The sequence below is a fragment of the Mustela putorius genome, unplaced genomic scaffold, assembly GCF_011764305.1.
Source record: "Mustela putorius furo isolate JIRA1106 unplaced genomic scaffold, ASM1176430v1.1 tig00003867_pilon_pilon_pilon, whole genome shotgun sequence".
NCBI classification, from domain to species: domain Eukaryota; kingdom Metazoa; phylum Chordata; class Mammalia; order Carnivora; family Mustelidae; genus Mustela; species Mustela putorius.
In genome coordinates, this window is record NW_025422019.1 from 16722348 (window position 1) to 16748022 (window position 25675).

At 38.8% G+C, this 25675-nt stretch overlaps 1 protein-coding gene across 2 annotated transcripts in view; it reads right to left on the bottom strand.

Annotated features, from left to right (window-relative positions):
* Nucleotides 1-25675, bottom strand: part of MAP3K19 (mitogen-activated protein kinase kinase kinase 19) — a 66187-nt gene that overhangs the window by 19207 nt on the left and 21305 nt on the right. For both annotated transcript variants that reach the window (XM_004774267.3, XM_004774266.3), the window contains exons 4-9: nt 25379-25533; nt 23354-23469; nt 20752-20867; nt 8916-9012; nt 3763-3841; nt 2609-2862 (exon numbers count right to left, since the gene is read on the bottom strand). In XM_004774267.3, the coding sequence (XP_004774324.2) occupies nt 2609-2862; nt 3763-3841; nt 8916-9012; nt 20752-20867; nt 23354-23469; nt 25379-25533 (817 nt within the window). The remainder of the gene's footprint in view (nt 1-2608; nt 2863-3762; nt 3842-8915; nt 9013-20751; nt 20868-23353; nt 23470-25378; nt 25534-25675) is intronic.

Genomic DNA, 25675 nt, shown 5'->3' on the forward strand with positions numbered 1-25675 from the left:
TTTACTAGGTAGTGTCGACCTAGTGGTTGCCTTTTACCAAAAAGTCAGAATGGTGCCTAAAGCCCCACTCACCACCACAGCTTGAAGTTAAAGCCAAAAGGTCCCATGTGTCTAGTGTCAAGGCAGGTCCCATAAATGGATGAAATGAGACAGATAGGGACAGTAGTAAGCTGAAATTATGTGTCCCCTGGGTGCCTGAGTGCCTCTGTTGGTTAAGCCAATGCCTTCGGCTCAGGTCATGATCCCAGTGTACCAGGATCAAGTCCCGCATCGGGCTCCCAGCTCGATGGGGAGTCTGCTTCTCCCTCTGACTTTCTCCCTTCTCACACACTCTCTCTCTCTCAAATAAATAAATAAAATCTTAAGAAAAATAAATAAAAATAAAAAAATAAAAAGACATCTACTACACAATTCCAAGTGATGTTTTCCATTCCAAATGGATAATTTAGTACTACTAGTTTCTCCAGTCATCAAGAGAAGCCAGAGAGTTGGAGATTTTATGTGAAATTTCCCACCCATCCCCTTTTTTTAGTGTTTTGAAGGTCGAACATAATATAATCCAGGTCCGTTTTAGTCACAGGTTGCTATTTTTTTTTTTAAGATTTTATTTATTTATTTGACAGACAGAGATCACAGGTAGGCAGAGACGCAGGCAGAGAGAGAGGAAGGGAAGCAGGTTCCCTGCTGAGCAGAGAGCCCGATGTGGGGCTCGATCTCAGGACCCTGGGATCATGACCTGAGCCAAAGGCAGAGGCTTTAACCCACTGAGCCACCCAGATGCCCCCACAGGTTGCCATTTTAAAATCTGACTTAGAAACAGACCTCTCTAAGATATAACACAGGTGAAGAAGACATCAGTGGGTGGAAAATGGTACCTAAGAAGAGGATACAAATAGGAGGGGTTTGAGCATTCCTCTTAGCCATAGCTAGCAAAACCACCTTCCAATTCTTTATGCATTTCTCCAAAAAATATTGAGTGTTTGAGAAGTGACTGACAGATGGCAATAGAGTTATCAACAACAAAGACAAAATCCTTGCCCTCTGAGAGGTCATATTCTGGAGGTTGAGGTTTCCCTGTTGAGAAGATGCTGCAAGGTAATACCAGAAATACAACTAAATATAAAGTATAATTGGGTGCATGTGCATAACCTCCTGATTTAAAAAAGAAAAAACCTTTCTAACCTTATTATAAATATTTGAATAAATGCTATTCAGTGTTGGGAAGGCTTGACATGAGGTAGAAAAACACTCAAACATTTCTGGTGAGATTGTAGAGGTGAGATCTTGCTGGTAGGTACTTTGGCATTAAATGTAGAAGGCCTTTCTACAATGTCTATAGAATTCCAGTTAAAAGATGGAATGTGCCAGGTTTTCTCCACTCCACAAACCTCACTCTAATGATAGTAAGGGAAATTAAAAAGGAGTAAACAAGAACAGCAACAACAACAAAAGCCCAGAGGACAAGACAACAGCCAAGGAAAGTCAACAAAACTTTACATAATGAAAACTTAATGAATGAATAAGAATTGATTGGCTGTCAGCCTGCAGGGGAAGAACTCAGTAAGAAATAAGAACTCCAGACAGGAGCCGGAATTGAAGATGCGGGGTACCTCCGAAGGTGAGGATGAAAAAAAGGGGTTGCTTGTAAGTCTGGGGAAGAAGTGGTTTCCAGCTTCCCTGTCCTGCCCCACTCCACCAGAGCTGCTCTTCTCTGTTCCTGGCAATGGCTGGAAGTTTACTTTCTGGAGAGTTTGGGACAAGGATACTAAGGAGCTAGGGAGGTATAGTTGAGAGCAGAAGCAAGGTGCCGGAGTGAAAATAAAAGGATTACGGGAAAGCCGGCAAACTGAGAGACTTTCAATCCAGTCAGGGCCTTGGGTTTTCCCTATCTAGGAAACAGCGGCCAAGAGAAAAGCCTATCTGTGCATACTGACACTTGGGGAATCCCTCACTCAACCATCTAGGTCTTTCTCTGCCCATTCAACTTGCTCCCTGGAGCACACAGCACTTTTTAGTCCCAAGAAACACAAATAGATAGCCAAGCCAAGGAACAATGGATGTGTGAGGAAAGCCTCTGATGTGAAAATACAGAGAACAAAACAAACAGAAAGAACAGAGTTCAAAAGAAACGGAGACCATGAAAAACCATCATGGTATACTTTATGCACCTCTTCTCGGGAAGCTCCTGGAAATGCACCCTACTGAAAATCCTGCCCTGACAGCTTCTCTGCTCTGCGATTTCTTTTATTGCAGTAAGCCAGTAAATGCACTGTGTTGAACTACAAACCTCCGGTTTGTCCCCGGAGGTTTAAGCCAATTGGTTTACGACAGTGGTGAGCAAATACCAAAGACAGCATTGCCATAAGGGAAAATGCTGGCACCAGGGCTGCTATCTGGTAAATAAGTCTTGGGCTAGAAAGAATGGCAAACTCAAATCCTGGAGGAAGGCATCTTCCATGTAAGCCCCCAGATTCCCACAGGTAAACATCAACTAAATACGAGTTCACAGTAAAGATTTTTCAAACATTCAAGAAAAAGATGATAGATAGATAGATAGATCATTTATTGGCAGAAGAATAAAGGGGTCACTGTGATTGAATGAACTCACCTTCAGATTTTCTTTGCTGCCCCTTCAGAAAGTGAGGAACATCTTCTCTGACTACAGACATGGAGACATTTGGTTCTAAGCAAGGTCTTGGCAACACAAGACCCACATGCTCATCACAGAGCTCCTTGGAACTTTCCTCGTTCTTCAAAAGTAAAGGTCCCATGGTCAGCGTCTTGGTCGGGAAGTCCACCATCTCATTTGGGAGAGAAACAGCATGTGCTCGTGCCCATTCTCCATGCACTGGGGCTATCTGACTAAAAGGGAGGACAGAGTTTCATGCAAAACTTACTCCCTGTGTTTTCTGGATCTCCACTTCTCAGTCTAGCCTGATATCACCAGAAAGTTGGAGAACTATTTCCAAGTGGTGCTGCTGAATGGAAGAGATGTACTCTTGAAAGGACAAGACCTCTCCACCCTCTGACTCACGCCCCACATCATCTGCGTCCCTATTTCCCTGGGCAGAGAAATCAGAGGGGGAAAGTGCAGACATAAGGGATGCACTCTTTTCCTTCTCCCAAAGGCATTAGCTGGCTCAGGACTTCTCAAACTATCTTTGGGAAAGGACCAGTTTTTAAATTTTCCAATCCATTGTGGAATGACACTTTTGTAGCATTCTTATAATAAAAGTGAATTATTATAAGAATAAAACAAAAATCAAAACCATGAAAACAAAACCCAGTTTTTTCATTATCAGATCAGTGAACCTAAAATTACCTGGTCACATTGGAATACAACTTTTTAAGTGTTTACATTTTCACCTTCTGTCCTGACTTCATCACGGACTGGTAATAGAAGGACCACAGAATCACATATTAAGTGGCACTGCTGTAAGGGTCAGCAAACTCTGCCCTAGGAGCCAAAGTCAGCCTTCAGTCTGTTTTTGCAATTTTATCAGATCACAAACGTACCCATTTGTTTTCATACTGTCTATGACTGCCTTGGAGCCACTACTGCAGAGCCGAATCATTGCAACAGAAGCCACATGACCCATAAAGCCTAAAATGTGTATCATCCAGCTCCTGCCACAATAATATTTACTACAACCCCTGCTTTAGAGTGTTTTTTGGAGGGTGGATTACTAAAAATGTAGGTTACCACACAAGTATCCCTTTGTACTTAAATTTCAGCCTAAACTTTCAAAGAAAATTCCTTACGTGTTTTCTTGCAAATCTTCTTGGCTCACTTCTTGGAGATAACTGACATCTCTTGGAAAAGTAACAATAATCTCAACACCTGTAGAAACACATGATGATGATAAAAAGAAGAAAGTAATGAATGCCAGTGACATCTGGGAACTGAGTATTTTATTTCTGGTTATTTAGCTAATGCTTTTAATAATTAAAGAATGTGGAATAGAATAGAAAGCCCAGAAATCAACCTACAACTCTATGGTCAATTAATCTATGACGAAGGAAGCAAGAATGTGCAATGAGAAAAAGACGGTCTCTTCAACAAATGGTGCTGGGAAAACTCGAAAGCTATGTGCAAAAGAATGAAACAGGACAACTTTCTTACACCACACACAACAATAAACTCAAAATGGATGAAAGACCTAAATGTGAAACCTGAAACCATAAAAAATGTAGAAGGGAGCACAGTTGGTGATATCTCTGACATTGGCCATTGCAACATTTTTCTAAATATATCTCTTGAGGCAAAGGAAACAGAAGCAAAAATAAACTATTGGGAGTACACCAAAACAAAAAGCTCTGCACAGCAAAGGAAACAATCAGCAAAACTAAAAGACAACCTAGTGAATGAAAGAAGCCCTTTTCAAATGACATATCTGATAAAGTGTTAGTATTCAATATATAACTTATATAACTCAACTCCAAAAAGCAAATATCCAATTCATAAATGGGCAGAAGACATGAACAGATGTTTCTCCAAAGAAGACATCCAAATGACAGATACATGAGCAAAAAAAAAGTGCATAACAAAACTTTTCAGGTATGAAATAAAGATTTATGATGAGCAATGCTTTCTCCCTGGATGGAGCAAACAAGACCTCATTCTGTACAACTAATGACACCTACTGCACACAACCACTGGGAACTTTCAATGAGCTCATTTACGTGGCCCCCTAGTAACTTGCTTGTGTGTGAATTTTGATCAACTCCTATCTGATTCCATGGAATGATTTCCAGTATAACCCTTAAGACAGAAAGTTCCAACTTGTAGAATCAATGCTTGCTTACAATATAACATGTTAAATTTACATTTAAAAACTAGTGTGAATCATGCTACTTTAAGGTTTGGTCAGGTATTCATATACTCTTATTAAGTATACGCCAAGCCTAACCCTTTGTGCTGAAGATACAGAAATAAACAAGGTATCACTGTGACCTTAGTAAAGACAGCAAATAAAAAAGCACAGAGTGTATCAAGTTAAACCCTGTGATAGAAGTATACAAATGTTGTTGCAGGAACATAGAGATGTATCCTTCTAGAACAACCCGGTGCTTGTTCCAGTCTTCAGTCCTATCTCTTAGGGCCGTTTAGTGAGTCTCCCTAGGCCTAGAAGAGCTATGGTTTTAATCAGCCCCACTGATAGAATGCTAGGAAGGAAGCAGAGCAGAGAAGATCAAAGAGGGGTATGAATCAGATAGATCTGGACCACCTCTGCTCTTCGTGGGTGACTTCGGGAATGTTCCTGAATAATCTACCTTTGGTTTTCCTGATGTTTTCCCAATATGATGACATGACTGCAGGTTTTCTAATAAATAGCAAGGAGCACGTGTCTAAAAATGAGGCTTCCCTGGAATGGTCAATATATTCTTAAAATTTTTTCAAAGAGCCTAACCACCACACTATATATCAGCACAAAATGAGAGGCTTGGAATTCAAATATAAGGAATACCTGTGTGACTGTCTTTGTGGAAATTGTTAAAAACTAATGGTCCTATCCTAATTGTTGGTCCTAAATTGGGCCGGGGGGGGGGATTATAGAACATGCTGGCTCTGAAATCAGCTGGGAACATACAGATGTTCCCCATTTTGTCTCTCTAATAGTGCGAATGGTTGTGGGAACCTCTGAACCTACCCAGTGGGCCAGAAAAGATTTTTACATGTAGAAGTAGAACCCTTGCTCCTGAGTGTGCCCTTCCGCTTAAGAAGAGGTAAAGTAAGCCTAGCAGAAAAAGGTTACGGTAGAGAGAAACTAAGGCAACGTTTAAATATAGTCAGAAACAATTTTGCAAAAGAGGTGAAAATGATATTCAAAGTGGGAAAATGATCCTTAATTTGCTAAAGTTCAGCCATTTTTAAAATGAAAACTGAAAAATGGCCCAGTCTAATTCAGTCAGTGATGAAACATTATTATCTCCAGAACTGTGTTCCTTTCCTGTGTTTTCTACTGGTTCTGTTTAAATTGATGGGCATCAAAGTTCAAAATATTTTGACACCCTTTCCACAGTTTTATAATTTCCTAAACTGTGAATCTCAACACGGATTTTTTTTTTTTTAACTATATTTTCCAGTCTCCTTTGCCACTCGAGTTCAGAAAGCCAACTGGAGAGCCAGAGTCTTTTCATGAGTTACATGAAAAAGGTAAGATGCAGTCATCGTTTTTGCTGGTGTTCTTGTCTGCAGGTGGATGAGTTTCCAAGCTTGATAAGTGAGCAACTTCCTGGTTGGGGCAGAGCAACGTAATGTGGGGGTGAGCAGCCGGCTTTGAGATGTGATTACCAGAATTCTTCCTGACAATCGAACCTAGAGTCTGTCCTTCTCCTTTGGCTTTTCAATGGTCTGTGAGTTTTCTAATATATTTTTTTAACTTCCTTCATTTCTAACTCAATTAAATTTTGTTTTCTGCAACAAGAATCCTGATGGATACAGTGCATTAAAAATTTTCAAGCACAGTACTTTTAGGAAATAGATTCTTATTCCATTTATGAAGAGAGGAATTTTACATGTTCAAGGTAGTCTTTGAGGTTTGCATCTGATAATTGTTCTAGGAACTTAGCTGATTGATGAATGCAAGAAGATATTTATACTAAGGAAAAAGATGAGGGTTGTTTTTTTTTTTAAGATTTTATTTATTTATGTGACAGAGAGAGAGAGAGCACAAGCAGGGGTTGTGGCAGGCAGAGGGAGAAGGAGAAGCAGGATCCCCACAGAGCAGGGGGAGCCCAATGTGGGACTCAAACCCAGAACCCCAGGATCATGACCTGAGCCGAAGGCAGTTGCTCAACCAACTGAGCCACCCAAGTGCCCAAGATGAGGAATTTTTTAGGGGTGGCATAAATTGTACTTTATAAATTACCTTCTATAAAAGCCTATAATTAAGCTAATGCAAGCTGCAGGAATATTTAGCTGTTAAAAGTCTATGGGTGTGATCTAAACATTATAGAGTTTATATATATTTTGGTCATACTCCCTTTTGAATAGAATACAGTGAACAAAAAGATAAACTAAATGATTAAATGTGTGTATCTACAACAGGATAGAAACTCACATGGCATATACATAAAGTCTGTATAAAGTGTGCAAGCACTTACACATCAACAACTTCAAGTATGTTAAAAATATATAAATGGGAGTTAAAGAGACTTATTGATACTTAAGATGAATACAACGCACACTAGTGCTCCACACGTTTTTTTTCTTTTAAAGATTTTATTTATTTATTTGACAGACAGAGATCACAAGTAGGCAGAGAGGCAGGCAGAGAGAGAGAGGAGGAAGCAGACTCCCCACGGAGCAGAGAGCCCGATGTGGGGCTCGACCCCAGGACCCCAGGATCACGACCTGAGCCGAAGGCAGAGGCTTTAACCCACTGAGCCATCCAGGCACCCTGCTCCACACGTTTTTGTTTCACACTTGTGACTTGAAAGAGTAACTACTAAAGACTAATAACTATGAGAAGAAAATATACCAGAAACATAATCGCTTCTTTCAAATTTGAGAAATTTCAAGCAAAATTTTAAGCAAGAGCTCAAATTCTAAGCAAGAGCTTAGTGGAGGTGTTACATATGTGCTATGACTCCTCTATGAAAATTTTTTATATTTTAAATTTATAAAAAAACTATAAACGTTTTAAAAGATGTTATTTATTTGAGAAAGAGAAAATGTGAGCAAAAGAGCGAGTACAAGGAGTGGGGGTCGAAGTGGGAGGCAGAAGGAGAAACAGGCTTCCTGCTGAGCAGAGAGCCCGATGCAGGGCTCCATTCCAGGACCCTGAGATCATGATCTGAGCTGAAGCCAAAAGCTTAACTAACCGAGCCACCCAGTTCCCCCTGACATTATAAATTATTTTAAAAGAATTAATTGCACCTCAAATGGCAAGTCATCTCCAAATAGAGTAGAATAAACAAATTATTTAATCTCTTGGAGGGTACTTGGGATACAACTGTTCTGAGAACTCTGCTTTGAAGTGTTCAAAAGTCAAAGTCAGACCACAAGGGGTGTTTGGAAGAGGGCCAGGATTTTTTAAATTTTAATTATTTAGTTATTCTCCACCCTAAGCCTGGACAAAGGAGATTCCAAGTGAGTTTGAGAGAGACAGGAGCTCGACAGGAGAGGGCAGCATCGCATAAGAGGCCAAAGGAGATCGTGGTTGGGCCGGCACTGCGGTGTTTGAGGAGGTTCACAGGGTTGCAGAGAAAAGAATCAAAGCGGACAGCTTCCCTGCAGAGTTAGAAATGGAAGCCAGAAAATTGCCGAAGAGAAACTGGAGCAGTGTGAATAAACATTTAATTTAAGAAATTTATAGGTGAGTAGACCATTGTGATCTTTGTGAAGACCATTTTCTGAAGTGAGAATCTGCAAATACCTTGTGCTCTGTTAAATGCAAAGGCATTCATGGATATGACAGGATAACATATTTGGAATGGGTGTTGTTCTGGAAAATTCCAGACGTATGTCCTCATGGAATAAAAGACTGAGACTTGGGGCTTTAGAGCCTTGTTCAGTTCCCCATCTTTTTCAGAAGAGAGAAGCCCTGGGATAACAGCTGATGGAGAAATGCTTGTTTCTGGAAGAGAACAGATCCCTGGAGCTGATGGAAGATTCTGAGAGGAAAGAAATGGGGAGAAAGATGTTATCGGACAAAAAGGAAAGCGGGAGAGAGTGAGGTGAATCAAGAGAGAGACATAAGAGAGATGGCCATTTTAGCTGGCAAGTGGCCAAGACTCTGATTGAGATAAAGATCAAAGGATAGGACTGTGAGTGGGTTTTCTTGACCTTTGAGATTTTCTGTGTTTTCAAAGTTCTCTACCAAGACTACTGAAATTGGGGTGGCGGGGTGGGGGGAGAGTGGGGTCCAAATAATCAGTGTATACAATAACACAAATAATAGCCCAGATACCTTCTGTCCCGGATTGCCAATCTTGTCCATCACCACTTGGATCTCCTCCTTCAGTAACCAATATGGAATGACTACAGTCCTCATCTTGGTCAAACTCCTGCAATATCATGAAATAGCAACTCAATTATTTAATGTACTACTTTGTTGACAGAATGAATAGTAATTTTGGGGGGTGCCTGTTTGGCTCAGTGGGTTAAAGCCTCTGCCTTTGGCTCAGGCGGTGGTCCCAGGATCCTGGGATCAAGCCCTGCATTGGGCTTTCTGCTCACAGAGAGCCTGCTTCTCCCCTCTCTGCCTGCCTCTCTGCCTGTCAAATAAATAAATAAAATCTTTAAAAAAAAAAAAAAAAGAATAGTGATTTTTCTAATAGTGATTTTCTAAGACAAAATGAATAGTGATTTTCTAAGTTACACACGGTGGATTCCTTTTAAGTTGGAGAAAGTATTTAAGACCGAAATAATGGGAAAAGTATCTCCTCCTGAGCACCAAGCTCAGACAGTCCCATGGACATGATTAAGTGCATAATCGAAAATGAAGATCAAAGCTGAAATCACATGGACACATAGAAATTATACTTTTCATCATGTCAGCATCCAGGCTGCTAAGCTGCCACGAATTCTATCTGGGCTAACTGGAAAGAATCCTTTGGCCACAGCAGTGAACAACCCCAAAGGAACGTGATTTTTTTTCCATAACGCCTCCCAGGGGCATCATTTACAGTTGGCAAGGATGGAAAACCTGCCCCATATGGAAGCTGCAGATATAACTCTAGACTGAAAGGAGACAGCAAAGCTGATTAAAGTTTTCACTATGACAGCTTTCTGATCTAATCATGGCATGCAACCTCTCAAGGAAGGAAAAACTTCCTTTCTACCATGTAGAAAGTAATCATTATGCTAAGAACCATGGTTGAAAACCAACTTGATTTATGAAAAGTAATCCCTAACTCTCCAAATGAGAAGTGTTTTCTTATTAGAATTCATTGTTGTCAATAGGTTCCTTCCTTAGAAGTTGTTGCGTCCAGTGATTTTCCCCTATTTAAAGTCTATAACAGTGATAGAGGCAAGAGGTTTTTAAAATACCCCCTCATAACCCGGAAGTTACAATGAGCTCTCTGGCTTCTCTTATCTGCGTGAGCCACCTATTTAAGGGAACTGGTGGATATAAAGTCTTTGCCTTAAGCGCAGATGCCTGTCACACAGGTGGGCAAGGCAGTCCATCACAAAGACTCTGATATGTCATTCATTCATAACCAGTCAAGCTTGGGAATCTTTTTCACTTTGTTCATTTTAATTATCACAGAAAATACTAAAAGTAAAATCCTTCATTTACACTGCCATTAAAATGTTTTAGGTATTCAATCATAATAACTTCATAGTCATACATATTACGCAGTAGGACCTGCTTTTTAAAGCATTTCCTATCGCCTGGCAAGTATTAGGAACCCTGTCTCAGACCATCCCGGTTGTCACTGGCAAATAGGAGACCTGGGCTGGGTCACCCTGATACTAGGCTGCTATGAATTTCATGGCTTGCTCTTCTCTGCATTTCAAAAATTCTACCACTATGGGGCACATTTCTTCTCCATCCCATTAATTTACAAAGGGGGAGTGGGGAACTCTTTTTAGAATATATAGAAATACAAAAAAAAATGTTTTTTAATGCAGTAGAAAAAAAATCTCCTATTACCCTACAAATGAAAAGCAAATTCTGTTAACATAGAAATAATATTTCCTTAGTCTTTTTCCAAAGTATTTAAAAATATAGTTGCATCAAAAAAAAATATATAGTTGCATCATACAGTGTTTTGTCCAGGTTTTTCACTGAAGACAAGTACAAATTACATAGCAATTTCCTAAGTAAACATTATTTTAATGTAATTGTAAATTCTTTCCTTCAACAAATATCTATCATAACAATGTTTAGTTAAACCCGTGAGTCTTACAATAGAAGCCCATAATGTTTATTAGGCAGTTCTTAATTCTTCAATATTACACATTATGCTGTGAACATCCTTGCAATGAATACCCCAATTTTGTATTATTTCTTTTTTTTTTTAAGATTTTATTTATTTGACAAACAGAGACCACAAGTAGGCAGAGAGGCAGGCAGAGAGAGAGAGGAAGGGAAGCAGGCTCCCTGCTGAGCAGAGAGCAAAATGCAGGGCTTGATCCCAGGACCCTGAAATCATGACCTGAGCTGAAGGCAGAAGCTTAACCCACTGAGCCACCCAGGCGCTTCTGTATTATTTCTTTAGAGTAAATTTCTAGATGGAATTATTGATCCAAAGAGTATGAGCATTTTTAAGTTGTTTTACACACATTACTTTACCTTTATTTATTTATTTATTTAGATTTTGTTTATTTATTTGACAGAGATCACAAGTAGGCAGAGAGGCAGGCAGAGAGAGAGAGAGAGGAGGAGGAAGCAGGCTCCCCGCCAAGCAGAGAGCCCGATGCGGGGCTCGATCCCAGGACCCTGGGACCATGACCTGAGCTGAAGGCAGAGGCTTAACCCACTGAGCCACCCAGGCGCCCCATTTTTATTTAATTTTTTAAAAAGATTTTACTTATTTATTTGACAGAAAGAGAGAGAAGCAGAAGCAGGTTCCCTGCTGAGCAAGGAACCTGATGTGGGACTCAATTCCAGGACCCTGGGATCATGACCTGAGCCGAAGGCAGATGCTCAACCATCTGAGCCACCCACTGAGCCTCTTCACCCATTACTTTAGAAGTTTGCACTTACTACTTACACTCTACCAGCAATGCATGAGGGTGTTTTACTACATCTGCCCCCTTAGCAAAATTATCACTTTTCATTTTTAGGGATATAATACATGAAATTACTCATCTTATTGTTCTTTGAATGTGTACACCTTGATTAGTAAAAAAGTTTACAGATAGTTTCACATGTCTCTTGACCCCTGAATTTTTCCGTTATAAAAAAATATATTATATATATATTTATATATACTAAATATATAATATTTATATAATAAATGTATATTTATATGTATTTATATTTATATTATATAAATTATAATATAATTTATATTATATAATTAATAATTAATAATATATTATTATAATATAATATAAATATATAAAAATACATATAAACATATATAAATATATATTTATTATATAAATATTACTAAATAAGAATATCATTTATTATTTAATAAATAAATAATAAAATTTGATTATTATTAAATATTATTATATTAATATATAATATAAATACATATAAATACATATAAATATATATTCTATATTCTATATAATATATAATATCTATTATATAAATATATAATATATTTATAAATATGTAAATATTATTAAAATATAATATATAATATATATAATATATTTATAAATATATAAATATTATAAATATATAATATATTTATAATATTTATATATTTATAATATTTATATAGTAGATATTATATATAATATATAAATATAATTTTATATTATAAATTTATTATTATTATTATATTATAATTTATATTAACATAAATACAAATATATACATACATATATAAATAAATATATAAAAAATATGTGTGTGTGTATATATATATATATATATATATATATAGTTTTTGTTTGGATCCTTAGTCTGGAATACTCTATGAGACCTCGAAATAGATTTCTATGATTTCACATAATTACAGCGACACAATGAAATTTTTATGTTAAGCTTTGGAAAATAGCAGCCTTCATATGGAAGTCTTAATATACGATTGGTCTTCACATCAGGTATCTGTTGTTAATGAGCTGTGATCAGTCTCTATTGCTCAGTTCATTTATTAGCTGGTCCTTTTGGAAAATCTGAAAGATGCAGAGTCTGTGCACACCTACCTACAAAAACCCATGATGATGACTAGCATTTACATACATAGTGTCAGACACTCCTCTATGCAACTTACACATATTAACCATTTAATCCTCACACTAACTCTAAAGGTAAGAACTGTTGTTTTCTTTTTACACACAGGCCCAGAGAGGTTAACCAAAGTTATGTAGCTAGCTAGTGGTAGAGCTGGAATCACACTCAGACTCTGAAGTCTGGTTCCAGAGCCCTTAACCTTCTGCTTTCATGCTATCATGAAATGCCTAAAATAAGGAATCTCAGGGCGCCTGGGTGGCTCAGTGGGTTAAGCTGCTGCCTTTGGCTCAGGTCATGATCTCAGGGTCCTGGGATCAGAGTCCCGAATTGGGCTCTCTGCTCAGCAGGGAGCCTGCTTCCTCCTCTCTCTCTCTGCCTGCCTCTCTGCCTACTTGTGATCTCTCTCTGTCAAATAAATAAATAAAATCTTTAAAAAGAAAAGAATCTCAAAAAGAACCAGAAGGTGTCTGGGTGGCTCAGTAGGCCAAGTGTCTGCCTTTAGCTCAGGTCATGATCCCAGGGTCCTGGGATAGAGCACTGTCAGGCTCCCTGATAAGTGGGGAGTCTGCTTGTCCTTCTCCTCCTGCCCTTCCTCTCTGCTCATGCTCTTTCTCTCTCAAATAAATAAATAAAATCTTAAGGGGGGGAAAAAAAAGGACCAGAAAGAAAAGAATCAATAACAGTAAGCAAAATTAAGAGACAAGAATACTAAAACCCAATTTGTAAGTTTTGCATGGGGGAAAAAAAAAAAAGATATGTGACACCTGTAAGTATCTGACGACAATTTCTTCCATAGAATAAACTGAAAAAACCATAAGCATCACACATACACAAAAAGGATACAAAGAATAACATATACTTTGAAGGTCATCATGGAAATGAAGACTCTAAAACAGAAACAGCTCCAGATTTTCTAACTTCCTTTAGAATGATAAATATGAAAGACTTTAAGATGTACCTGGGTGCCCCAAGGAGGACAATTGAAATAATGATACTCAGTCATGAGTGAAGGAGAGAAAATATTAGAACAACCCCAACATAAATGGATTTCATAAACCACTGACAATGGTGCAGGAGATAACAATAGACTAGAAAACAATAGACTAGAAAAAATAGACTAGTATAGTATTCGAATCTCAAACAACGGAATCCCAAACATACAGAAGAGAAAAGAGGCAGAAGAAACATAAGTAATTAAGTTGGAAAGGAAGATTCTTCTTAGATGAAAGGGGATTGGGAGAGGCTGTAAAGTCTCGCAGGGGGCAATCCCACAAGTAAGGCAGCTGCCTATTTTCGTAAATGAGAAAAACCTATTGCAGACAGCAAAAAAGAAAACCAAGCTTTCATTCAAAGAAAAGAAGTGAAGGATGACCTTGGGTTTTATGATTTAAACCCTAGAGAAAGCACAAGAAGAAAAGGCAAGTTCAATAGTCAGAGTCTGTTTCTCCCTCAGAAATGACTTCAAAGTTATTTCAATCATAATAAGAAAAATATGGAGGGAAGGCTCAGTAAGTGTTTTTAAGTTGCATGGAAAAAAATGTACTACTGTAAAGGGATGTTTAGTTCTTTTACAAAAGAAAATTGCTTAAACATACCATAAAAAAATGCAAAGCAAATGTGTTTTTGTTTACCAATTTCTAATGCATGACTGTTACTTTCAAGATTAGTCTCTAGGTATTTTATTTCAATTACTATATAATATTAGTAACCAAAACCAAGACAACCTTCAATGTTGTGACAAAATGTGCTCCTTGCAGGGTTGCTCAGCCTCACCCCTACTGACATTGGGACTGGATAACTTGCCATTGTGGGTATGATTCTGTGCCCTCCAGGATGTTTAGCAGAATCCCTCAGCTCTACCCACACTAGATGCCAGTTGCCCCTCCACCCGAGTTGTGACATAAAAAATGTCTCCAAATGCAGTCAGATGCCCCCTGGCAGGAGGGCAAGATCGCCCCCCTGTGGAGAACCAGTGTATCAGAGCAACTCTGGTTTGGTTTTTGTTTTTTAACCTGCTTTAAAAAATTATAAATTCATGGGTGCCTGGGTGGCTCAGTGGTTTAAGCCACTGCCTTCGGCTCAGGTCATGATCTCAGGGTCCTCGGATCGAGCCCCACATTGGACTCTCTGCTCAGCAGGGAGCCTGCTTCCCTCTCTCTCTCTCTGCCTCCCTCTCCATCTACTTGTGATTTCTCTCTGTCAAATAAATAAATAAAATCTTTAAAAAAAATTATAAATTCACAAAGGAAAATACTCAAATAGTATTAAATAAGCTGGGTTTTTATTTCTTTATTTTTTAAGGATTTTAAGTACATCCACTGTGGGACTTGAACTCACAATCCCAAGGTCAGGAGTCACATGCTCTACCGAGTCAGCCAGACACCCTTACACTGTTTTTTAATATTAAAAAAATAGTAAGAATAGTATTAAAATACACATTTCCATTCTACCTCATCCCATCCCATGCCCCAAAGGAGTCCTGATTTAACCATTTCTATACATATATTTTAAAATATTTTATTTTTTTAAGACTTTATTTGAAGGGCGCCTGGGTGGCTCAGTGGGTTAAGCCGCTGCCTTCGGCTCAGGTCATGATCTCAGGGTCCTCGGATCGAGCCCCGCATCGGACTCTCTGCTCAGCGGGGAGCCTGCTTCCTCCTCTCTCTGCCTGCCTCTCTGCCTGCTTGTGATCTCTCTCTGTCAAATAAATAAATAAAATCTTAAAAAAAAAAAAAAGACTTTATTTGAGTGAGAGAGAGAGCACAAGCCGTGGGAGGAGCAGAGGGAGAGGGAGAAGCAGACTCCCTCCTGAGCAGGGAGCCCGATGTGGGGGTTGATTCAAGGACCATAACCTGAGCCAAAAGCAGATACTTAACCAACTGAGCCAGCCATGCGCCCCTAAAGATTTTGTTTTTAAGTAATCTCTACAACTGATGTGAGGCTTGAACTCACAGCTGGAGATCAAGAGTTGCATCCTCCACCAACTGAGCCAGCCAGCTGCCCCCAACCATCTCTATATTTTAATTTCAAATTAATTTCAATGTGTGTCCAACTTACATGTTTTTTAAAAAGTCAAATAATGGTAAAAACTTTTAAGTAAAGGTCATCAGTGTCCTTCCCCACCCTTTCCCTCTAAGGTAACCACTTCCAACCTTTTAATTGTTTCTTTTGATATTTTCTTCCATATCTCTAGCTGATACAATAGTCCTGCTATCTCCTGAGTCATCAAAATAAAATATTACCTACTGACTTTTTATTATGTAGACAGTATCATATTCTTATACCCCCATTTTTATTTCTGTTTTGTTTTACTCATTTTCTTATATTTTTTAATCCCTAAATCTTCCCAACCTCCAGTGATTTCTCCACTTGGTTAAATATAGGAGATAATATATTAGTTCCATTGCTTTCCTGGAAATCCCCATTATCCTGCTCTTCTCCCCTCCTCCACCCCAAATTATTTCAGCTCTTTGTTCCCTAGACTTGATACATGGCTGACACCTTGGAACTTGCCTTCTCCATAATACCAATGATTCTCTATCTCTTGTGTTAGAGTCCAGATCCCCTGCATCATGGTCCAATTTTCCTTCTTTATTTTTATCTATTCCCTTAATTTTTTTTAAAGATTTTTTTAAAGATTTTATTTATTTATTTGACAGACAGAGATCACAAGTAGGCAGAGAGACAGGCAGAGAGAGAGAGAGGAGGAAGCAGGCTTCCTGCAGAGCAGAGAGCCCGATGTGGGGCTCGATCCCAGCACCCTGAGATCATGACCCAAGCCGAAGGCAGAGGTTTTAACCCACTGAGCCACGCAGGTGGCCCAAAGATTTTTTTTTTTTTTTTTTTTTTTTTAGGTAATCTCTACACCCAACATGGAGCTCGAGTTTACAAACCCAAATTCAAGAGCCAGCCAGCTGCCCCTCTATTCCCTTAATTTAATAGGGCACATAGTAGCTTCCTTAAAAGGTTTTTGAGAAGTAAAATGCTTGAGTGTTAAGTATGTCTGAAAAATTTCTTTATTCAATTCTAATACTTGATTGATAGTTTGTCTGGATATAGAATCCGAGGCTGGGAAAAATTCTTTTCTCAGGTATTTGAAAGCATATGCCTCCCCTTGCCATTACCTTCAATTTAAGTGTGGCAAACATTCGGAAACGTGCATAGATCCGTAAATTTTTATAAACTGAACACATTTGTGTAACCAGGACCCAGATCAAGTAAAATAATTCTTAGATATAACATGAGAATTAAGACCCATAAAAAATAGATGAATTGATTTTCATCAAAATCAGAAACTTTTGGGGGCACCTGGGTGGCTCTGTTGTTAAGCGTCTGCCTTCAGCTCAGGTCATGATCCCAGGGTCCTGGGATTAAGCCCAGTGTCCAGCTCCCTGCTCAATGGGAAACCTGCTTCCCCCCTGCTTCTCCCTCTCCCACTCCCCCTGCCTGTGTTCCCTCTCTTGCTGTGTCTGTCACATAAATAAATAAAATCTTAAAATAAATAAATAAATACAAAAAAACTTCTGTTTGATGAAAGCCAAGTTACAGAGATGAAAATAACAATCCAGTTCTTCCTATTAACTAGTAGAAAATATTTACAAATCACATATCCAGAATACATAAGGAATTCTCTAAACCCAACGCTAAGAAAACAAACCAATCAGAAAACTTTAAAAAGTCTGAACAATTTATGCTAATGGGGAATAGTAAACCCATGAAAAAATGTTCAACATCAGTCATTAGGGAAGTGCAAATTAAAACCACAATGAGAGACTACCATACATCTATTAAAATGGTTAAAATAAAAAATACTGATAGTGCTAAATGCTGGCCAGGGGACAGAAAAACTGGACATCTCATTCATTGCTAGTGGGAATATAAAATGATAAAGGAGTGCCTGGGAGCTCAGTGTAATAAATCTCTGCCTTCGGCTCAGGTCATGATCTCAGCGTCCTGGGATCAAGCCCTGAATTGGGCTCTCTTCTCAGAGGAGAGCCTGCTTCCCCCTCTCTCTCTGCCTGCCTTTTGGACTATTTGTGATCTCTCTCTCTCTCTTTGTCAAATAAATAAATAAATAAATAAATAAACAAACAAATAAATAAATAAATAAAATTATAGAGCCACCATGGAAAATTGACAGTTTTTTAAGAAGCTAGGGCACCTGGGTGGTTCAGTGGGTTAAGCCTCTGCCTTCAGCTCAGGTCATGATTCCAGGATCCTGGTATCCAGCCCTGCATCAGGCTTTCTGCTCAGCAGGGAGCCTGCTTCCCCCTCTCTCTCTGCCTGCCTCGCTGCCTACTTGTGATCTCTCTTTCTGTGTCAAATAAATAAATAAAATCTTAAAAATAAAAAAAGTTACACAGACATTTACCATATGACCCAGTAAATGGATTCTTGGACATGTATCCTAGAGAAATGAAATGTATATTTATACAGAAATCTATTCACAATTGTTCATAGTTGCTTTATATATAATAGCTCAAAACTGGAAACAACCTAAATGACTCAACAAGTGAATGGTTAAGTAAACTGTGAATATCTGTGCCATAGAATACAACTTAGCAGTGTAAAGAAAACTTAATAGGACTTGGGTCTATCTCAAGAGCATTATGCTGAGTAGAAAAAGCCAATCTGAAAAGTTTTTATGTATGGTAATTCCATTTATATGACATTCTCAAAATGACAAGATTATGGAGATGGAGAACAGATCAGTGGCTGCCAGGGGTTAGGGAAGGGAAGAGGGTATGGCTATGAAGTCACCCTTGTGGTGGCAGTTTCGAATTTTTGATTCTGGTGATTCAGGGGATGAACCGTCACAGAACCAGGGGTGCCTGGGTGATTCGGCTGGTTAGGTGACCTAGTCTTCGTTTTGTCTCCAGTCATGGTCTCGGGGTCATGGGATTAGCCCCCGTGGGGCTCCCCATTCAGCATGGGGACTCACTCTCTAAAACAAATAAATAAATAAATAAAATCTTAGGAAAAAAAAAGAAATGTCACAGAATTGTATACTCAGACACACAAAACCAGACAAAGAAAGAAAAAAGAATGTATGTAAATTCTAGTGAAATCCAAGCACGGTCTGTAGTTTAGCTAATTGTAATGCATCGATGTCAACTTCCCAGTTTTGACAATCTGCTATAGTTATGATAATAGTTCCCATTGGGGGACGCTGGTGAAGTTTACACAGGATGTCTTTGTACTATTTTTGTAATTCCGATAAATCTATAATTATTTCAAAACAAGAAAGTTTGGTTTGTTTCTTTTTTTTTTTTAAGATTTTATTTATTTATTTGAGAGAGAATAAGTCGGGGGGAAGGGCAGAGGAAGAGGGAGAAGCAGACTCCCCGCTAAGCAGGGAGCCCTACATGGGGCTCAATCCCAGGACCCTGGGATCATGGACTGAAATGTAGGCAGAAACTTTACTGAGCAGAAACTGAGCACCCAGGCGCCCCAAGAAATTTTTTCAAATTAAATTTTTGGTTTTTGTTTCCTTTGTTGTTTTGGGATGATTTTTCAAAGGAGAAAGGGACTGAAAGGTCTTTACTCCACCATCTCCAAAAGTCCTTATTGTTGTTTATAAATATTATACTCCATACCTCATTAACTTTTTTTTTTAAATAAAGATTTTATCTATTTATTTGACAGAGAGAGAGAGAGAGAGCTCAAGCAGGGGGAGCAGCAGGGGTAGAAGGGAAGCAGGCTCCCTGATGAGCAGGGAACAGGACACTGGGCTCCATCTCAGGACCCTGGGATCATGACCTGAGCTAAAAGCAGAGGCTTAACCAACTGAGCCACCCAGACATCCCCCTCATCAACTTTTAAAAATAAACAATTTGTGGCCATATTTTTTCCTACCAATAAAATATAGGGTAGCAATATTTTTAACTGTCTGGGCTATGTTAATTTTCATAAAAACTGAAAAGGTACAAATGAGTACACAGTGCAAAGTTTGTCTCCAATTCTCTCCCTGTAGGCAACAACTGTTACCAGTTTATTGTATATATGGTGTATCAGTCCACAGTTTTCTATGGATTACACTGTTTGTTACTAGTACTGTTACTGAACTGTGAGGGACTTTTTGTGGAGTCATTCATCATAGCAGGGGATTTTTGGGGTGTGGTGGTGACTGTGGCCAAGAAGAAGCACCTTCTTTGTGGTACCCTCTGATGGATTTGACATGATCAGATTAATGGTCTTCTCTTTTTCCACATTTACACACATAAACATAAGCTATATTTTATTATTTAATATGGGTCCAAAATTCTGTGGTATTAGGTATACACACACACACACAATGCACAAGACTCCAAGCTGACTAGCTAATTAGTGGTCTGAGATTAAACCTGTGGAACACTGTCTTACTTTTTTTAAAATTTATGTATTTATGTATTTATTTATTTGACAGAGTGAGATTTATTTATTTGACAGAGAGAGATTAGGCAGAGAGGCAGGCAGAGAGAGAGAGGAGGAAGCAGGCCCTCTGCTGAGCCTGATGCAGGGCTGGATCCTAGGATCCTGGGATTGTGACCAGAGCCGAAGGCAGAGGCTTTAACCCACCGAGCCACCCAGGCGCCCCGGAAACACTGTCTTATTAAATGTGCTTTCAATTACTTTGTGATTACATTAAAAATATAATTGTAATGTGCGATTGTTACAAAATATTCAAGCAATACAAATGAAGTTGTCGATGGAGTAGGTTATTCATTTTTTGTTAGTTTTTTTTTTTTTAAAGACTTTATTTATTTATTTGACAGAGAGAAATCACAAGTAGATGGAGAGGCAGGCAGAGGGAGAGGAGGAAGCAGGCTCCCTGCTGAGCAGAGAGCCCGATGTGGGACTCAATCCCAGGACTCTGAGATCATGACCTGAGCCAAAGGCAGTGGCCTAACCCACTGAGCCACCCAGGCACCCTGTTAGTTTCTTTAAAGAAAAAACATCTTACCTCACTGCTGCTGATGCTTTGCAAGATTATATTTCGGTTTGTAGTAACTGTCATTGTTCTGGGTGGAGAAGAGTTTGTATCATGAGAAATGTCAAGCAATGATTCAGCATGTCTTTCTGCCAAAAGAAACAGGAAAATTTGTTTTGATAAGACTCATCTCTCTCAATTTCATAGGAAGATCTAGCTCTTGGTTCTAAAACCAGTTCCATTTGTCAAAGATTTTCCTAAAATCATGATCTGGGATCCTGATGAGGCTTCAGGCAATAATTATCACAGGAAAGGGTGTGAGGACAAGAGTCCACAGACTGGATAGGTTTTTGTTTGCTTAAAAAACAAAAGTTAGGCACAGTGAAACCTAAGTGAAACCCCTAGTAATGGGCTGGAAATTATATCTGTTCTGTAGTTGCTAAGACCAGGCACATTTTCTGTCTAACACTTGAAGCCAGATTCAATTGGCAGAGTTCTGAACACCGAACGGTGAACTCCCAGGTCGTTACTGAGGGACTGTGGTCTCCTATGCAGCCCTCCTGCTATCATGACTTTTTCAAATAAGGGCAGGCTCTTTGATAAAAACCTCTTCCTCTTCCAAGATCTCTTCCAGTTATTTTGTAACTGATACAAAATTGCACAAGGTTTATCTCTACTCGGACCCTCCATATTTTCCTTCCTTACTCCGTGCAGTCTTCTGCCTCTATCCTATCACTGAAACTTCACACTTCCTTACCACATCTGCTTTGCAACCTCTTTTCCAAGTTGGTATTTTCCTACACCTTGCTTCTTGCAACTCTCCCCAGTTCCTTCTTCTCTGTCTCACTGCCCTTGGGTCCCTAAGTGCACACCACTCCCTAACTGTGGGAATCCCTGCTCTGCTCAGCCCTTTGCAATCCTCCAGTGATCTTACCTGCTCGCAGATCCTCACAATTCCCTTTTTGTAGTGAACTCCCAAATACCAACTCATCCCCTCCCACAACCCTGTCCTACAGAACATTGCTACTTGAAAGGCAAGGTTCCATCACACACAGTGCTTTAGAACTCATTACCTTCAATATCCTCACCAAATAAGAGTGGTCTTCTCTTTTGTTGATTGTCTTTCCATCCCCCACCCCCCCTTCCCTGGGCTGAAACTTTGGAATCAAATTGAACTCTCCTGACTTTTGTCTCATCACTAAATGCTCACATCACTAAATGCTGTGAATTTTTCTTCCACAATAGCTCTTAGGGTCACTGCACCCAGCTCCTGGCAGGCGCAGTCCCACACCAAACCCAGGACTCTTCTCTGACCATTGTCACCACACACACACTTCTGTACTCTCTTAATAGAGCTCCCTGCTATGAATCTCTTCCTTCGAGTCCATTCTACACAATAACAACAGCTTAATTTTCCTAAAACATGGCTTTCATCACTCACTGGCTTAAACTTCTTTAGCAACTCTATTTTATTGAAAAAAATCTGCATTCAATCGATCTTCAATGGACCCAGTTTCTTTTGGTATCTAATCTTACTATGTATTCCTGCTCCCCAACAGGAACTTCCTAGTGTCTTGTTTGCCCCTGGTATAAGTGAGGCTCACTTACACCATGATGCCTCTGCTCTACAAAATCAGATCCCATCGCTTTTCAAGGACCAGGTTGTGTTTCACTTCTATGGTGAAACCTTACTTGGAACGGCCTTGTTCCCAGCCCAGAAGCTTCAGTCAGACAAGAAAGTCAAGCAGCTTTTACAAGGTCACATGTTACTCAATGAAACTTCTTTCATTCTACTTTTTTCTCTGTGACTATTTCTATTTCTTTGTTCAGACTCTCTCTCCCTACTTGTATCAAACCTTGTCTCTTTTTCTCTTCCTTCCAAATCTTTTTTTAAGGATTTATTTATTTATTTTGAGAGAGAGATAGAATGCAAACAAGCAGGGGAAAAGGGGAGAAAATCTTTCAAGCAGACTTCCCACCAAGCTAGGATGCCGAGGTGGGGTTCGATCCCACAGCCCATGAGATCAGGACCTGAGTAGAAACCAAAATTTGGATTCCCAACTGACTGAACTACCCAGGTGTCCCTCTCTTCCTTCCAAATCTTATCTAGCATTTAAGGACCATAGTATGTCCCTTCTCCTCTTTTAAGCTCATGAAAACCTCTTTCTCTCCTGACTTACATGATGTGTCCCTGACCAAACTAAATACTTTCAGGAGTTTGGGCTATGTCTTAGATTTCTTTGCATCCCCCAGAATACTTAGTCATGGGCCTTGTATATAGTCACTGCTCAATAAATTGCTGCTGCCTTGATATCTTTATTTATTTATTTTTTTAATATCTTTATTTTTTTTTAAAGATTTTATTTATTTATTTGAGAGAGAGAGAGGGCATGAGAGGGGGGAGGGTCAGAGGGAGAAGCAGACTCCCTGCTGACCAGGGAGCCCAATAGGGGCCTCCATCCCAGGACTCCAGGATCATGACCTGAGCAGAAGGTAGTTGCTTAACCACCTGAGCCATCCAGGTGCCCTGCTTTGATATCTTTAAATGAATCCATCAAATACACATTGAAAAAGAAAGATTTCTAATAAGGCTTTTCAATAAGGGGAATTTTGAAAGTGAAATAGAAGTACTTACCTGGTTTTGGCATAGAATTCATTAGAATGTCCAATAATTGTTGTTTCCTAAAACTTTGTATTTGTGACACATAATGTATTGCTGATTTTCCACTAAAATCACAGAGTTTAGGATCTCTAGGAAGAATAAAATCACATCAAAGATAATTCAGTTAAATCTATTGAGGAAAGAACCAATATAAGAGGAAAAACATTGACCTCGAATAAATAAGAGCAATCATGTAGTTTGGAGCTGACAACAATAACTTCAAAATGTAAGAGAGAGTGACATTTTTAAGTAAAAAGATTATGTTGGATATCTTATTTCTACTCCCAACCTAAAAAATTCCAATATTTGTAGAAAATGTCCAACTTTGGGCAAAAAAATTCATAATTCTTTAATGATGAGTAAATTAAGTGAAGATTGAAACAAACATCCTGATAAACTATTGTCTTATCATTCCAAATAGATGACTTGATTGCTTTTTTCCTTTTCAATGATTTAGCTAACTGCTTACTTTCTTCATAGTTCTTTTATTTCTAATGCTAACAGCTAGCTTTTACCATTCAAAATAGTAGAATGGCATAGAATTAAGTTGATATGTTTATTTCACAGGCTCTCGTTGAGTGGATCGGATCTTGGTCATAAAATCCCTCTGCATGATCTTTTCATTTCTCTTTGCCTTGCTCTGTGATTATTAAGCCCACTGACTGATCTTAGCACTCCTTCAAAAGCACAAACATCCTCTCTGTGTCATACTGAATCCTAGGATTAGACATCAGCTCAGAGAGATCCAGAAGGTAAATGATGAGAGCCCTGTTGACAGATTAGGGAGAGGGAAACAATGATTATACTTGCTTTGCTAGTCACAGTCTGGGAAAAGGAACACATCAGTCGTGGTCTCCAATGTAACAGCTTTGAATCTGAATCTCCTTATTGCTACGGGACAGGATTTTTTGTTTTTGTTTTTGTTTTTTCACAGGACAGGTTAATGTTTTATCATCTGCAACAATTAATCTCTTACAGCTTTTTCTATATTGAAGGTCATGATTCAAAAAAATAGCATAGGACCCAGAATCAGGGGACAGCACTGCCTTGATATGTGGCCATAAGTCATTTAACTCATTGGGACTTGAGTTTGCTCATTTGCCTTGATTAGTGTTTCTCAATGTGGTGTTTTTTGATTTCCTGTATTCTGGACCCCACTCCAGGCCTACTGAACACCATCTTCGGAGTCGTGTCCGGTACTCTCCATGTTAAACAATCTCAGTGGTTTCTGAACACTAAAGTCCAGGGTAGCTTCAAACTTCCGTCTTCATCCTATTATACTAACTGATCCTTTTACAATAGCTAATGTTCTTAACTCTACTTTTGTTCTTGAAACTCCCTTTCCTCTTTTATTCCTAAAACAAAATTCATACGAAGTACTGAATTTGATGACAAGATATCTAGTTGTTAGGAAACTACAATTCTAACATGAAAAACTGTTTTTTAATCCTGTGATTAAAAAAAAAAAAAAAAAAAGCTAATTGTTTACTTTCCCTCCTCCTAAAGAGCATTTTGGCATTTAGCGATTTTTAGATAACTGGAAATCAAAATTGCTTTTGATAACTGACAATGCTTTCTGAAATAATTAGTAACATTTTGGGGGTAGGGAGCTGCCTACTCAAGAAGTATCTGACACTCTCATAACTACCATAAGATTATTTAAATAAATGGTCAACATCATAAGAATAATAGATAGCAACATCTAACATCTATATATCACTTTGCAACTGCTAAGTCCCTTTTATGACCATATATGTGCATTCAATTCAATATAAATTTTTTTAAGATTTTATTTTTAAGCAATCTCTACACCCAACATGGGACTTGAACTTACAACTCCGAGATAAAGAATCACAGTCTACCTACTGAGCCAGCCAGGTTCTCCAACATGTAGAATTTTAAAAAGCAGTCTATATGTTCAGATTTACAAGTGACTTCTGAAAATAACAGTGACACAAGACGCCCTTCCACTGATGCTGACTGACCACTCATACTCACGCATGATGCTGGAGGAGCTCAGAGAGAACCTCCACAGGTCTGTAGGCTGTTGACATATCAAGACTCTCGAACAGATCCACATCCCTCACAGCCAGCATCAGAGGGGTCAAGCCATGTTGGTTTGGGAAATTTATATCCAGGAGCTCTTCAGATGCCTTTAAAAACAAGAAGTTTTATTTCTGTTTTGTTTTTAGTGTGTGTCTACTTATACCAATCTTTGCATTTTTCTTGTTTAGCCAAATTTTCATTTTCACTTCAATACATTCTTTCTCAGCATCTATATTGAGGAGGAGCTGA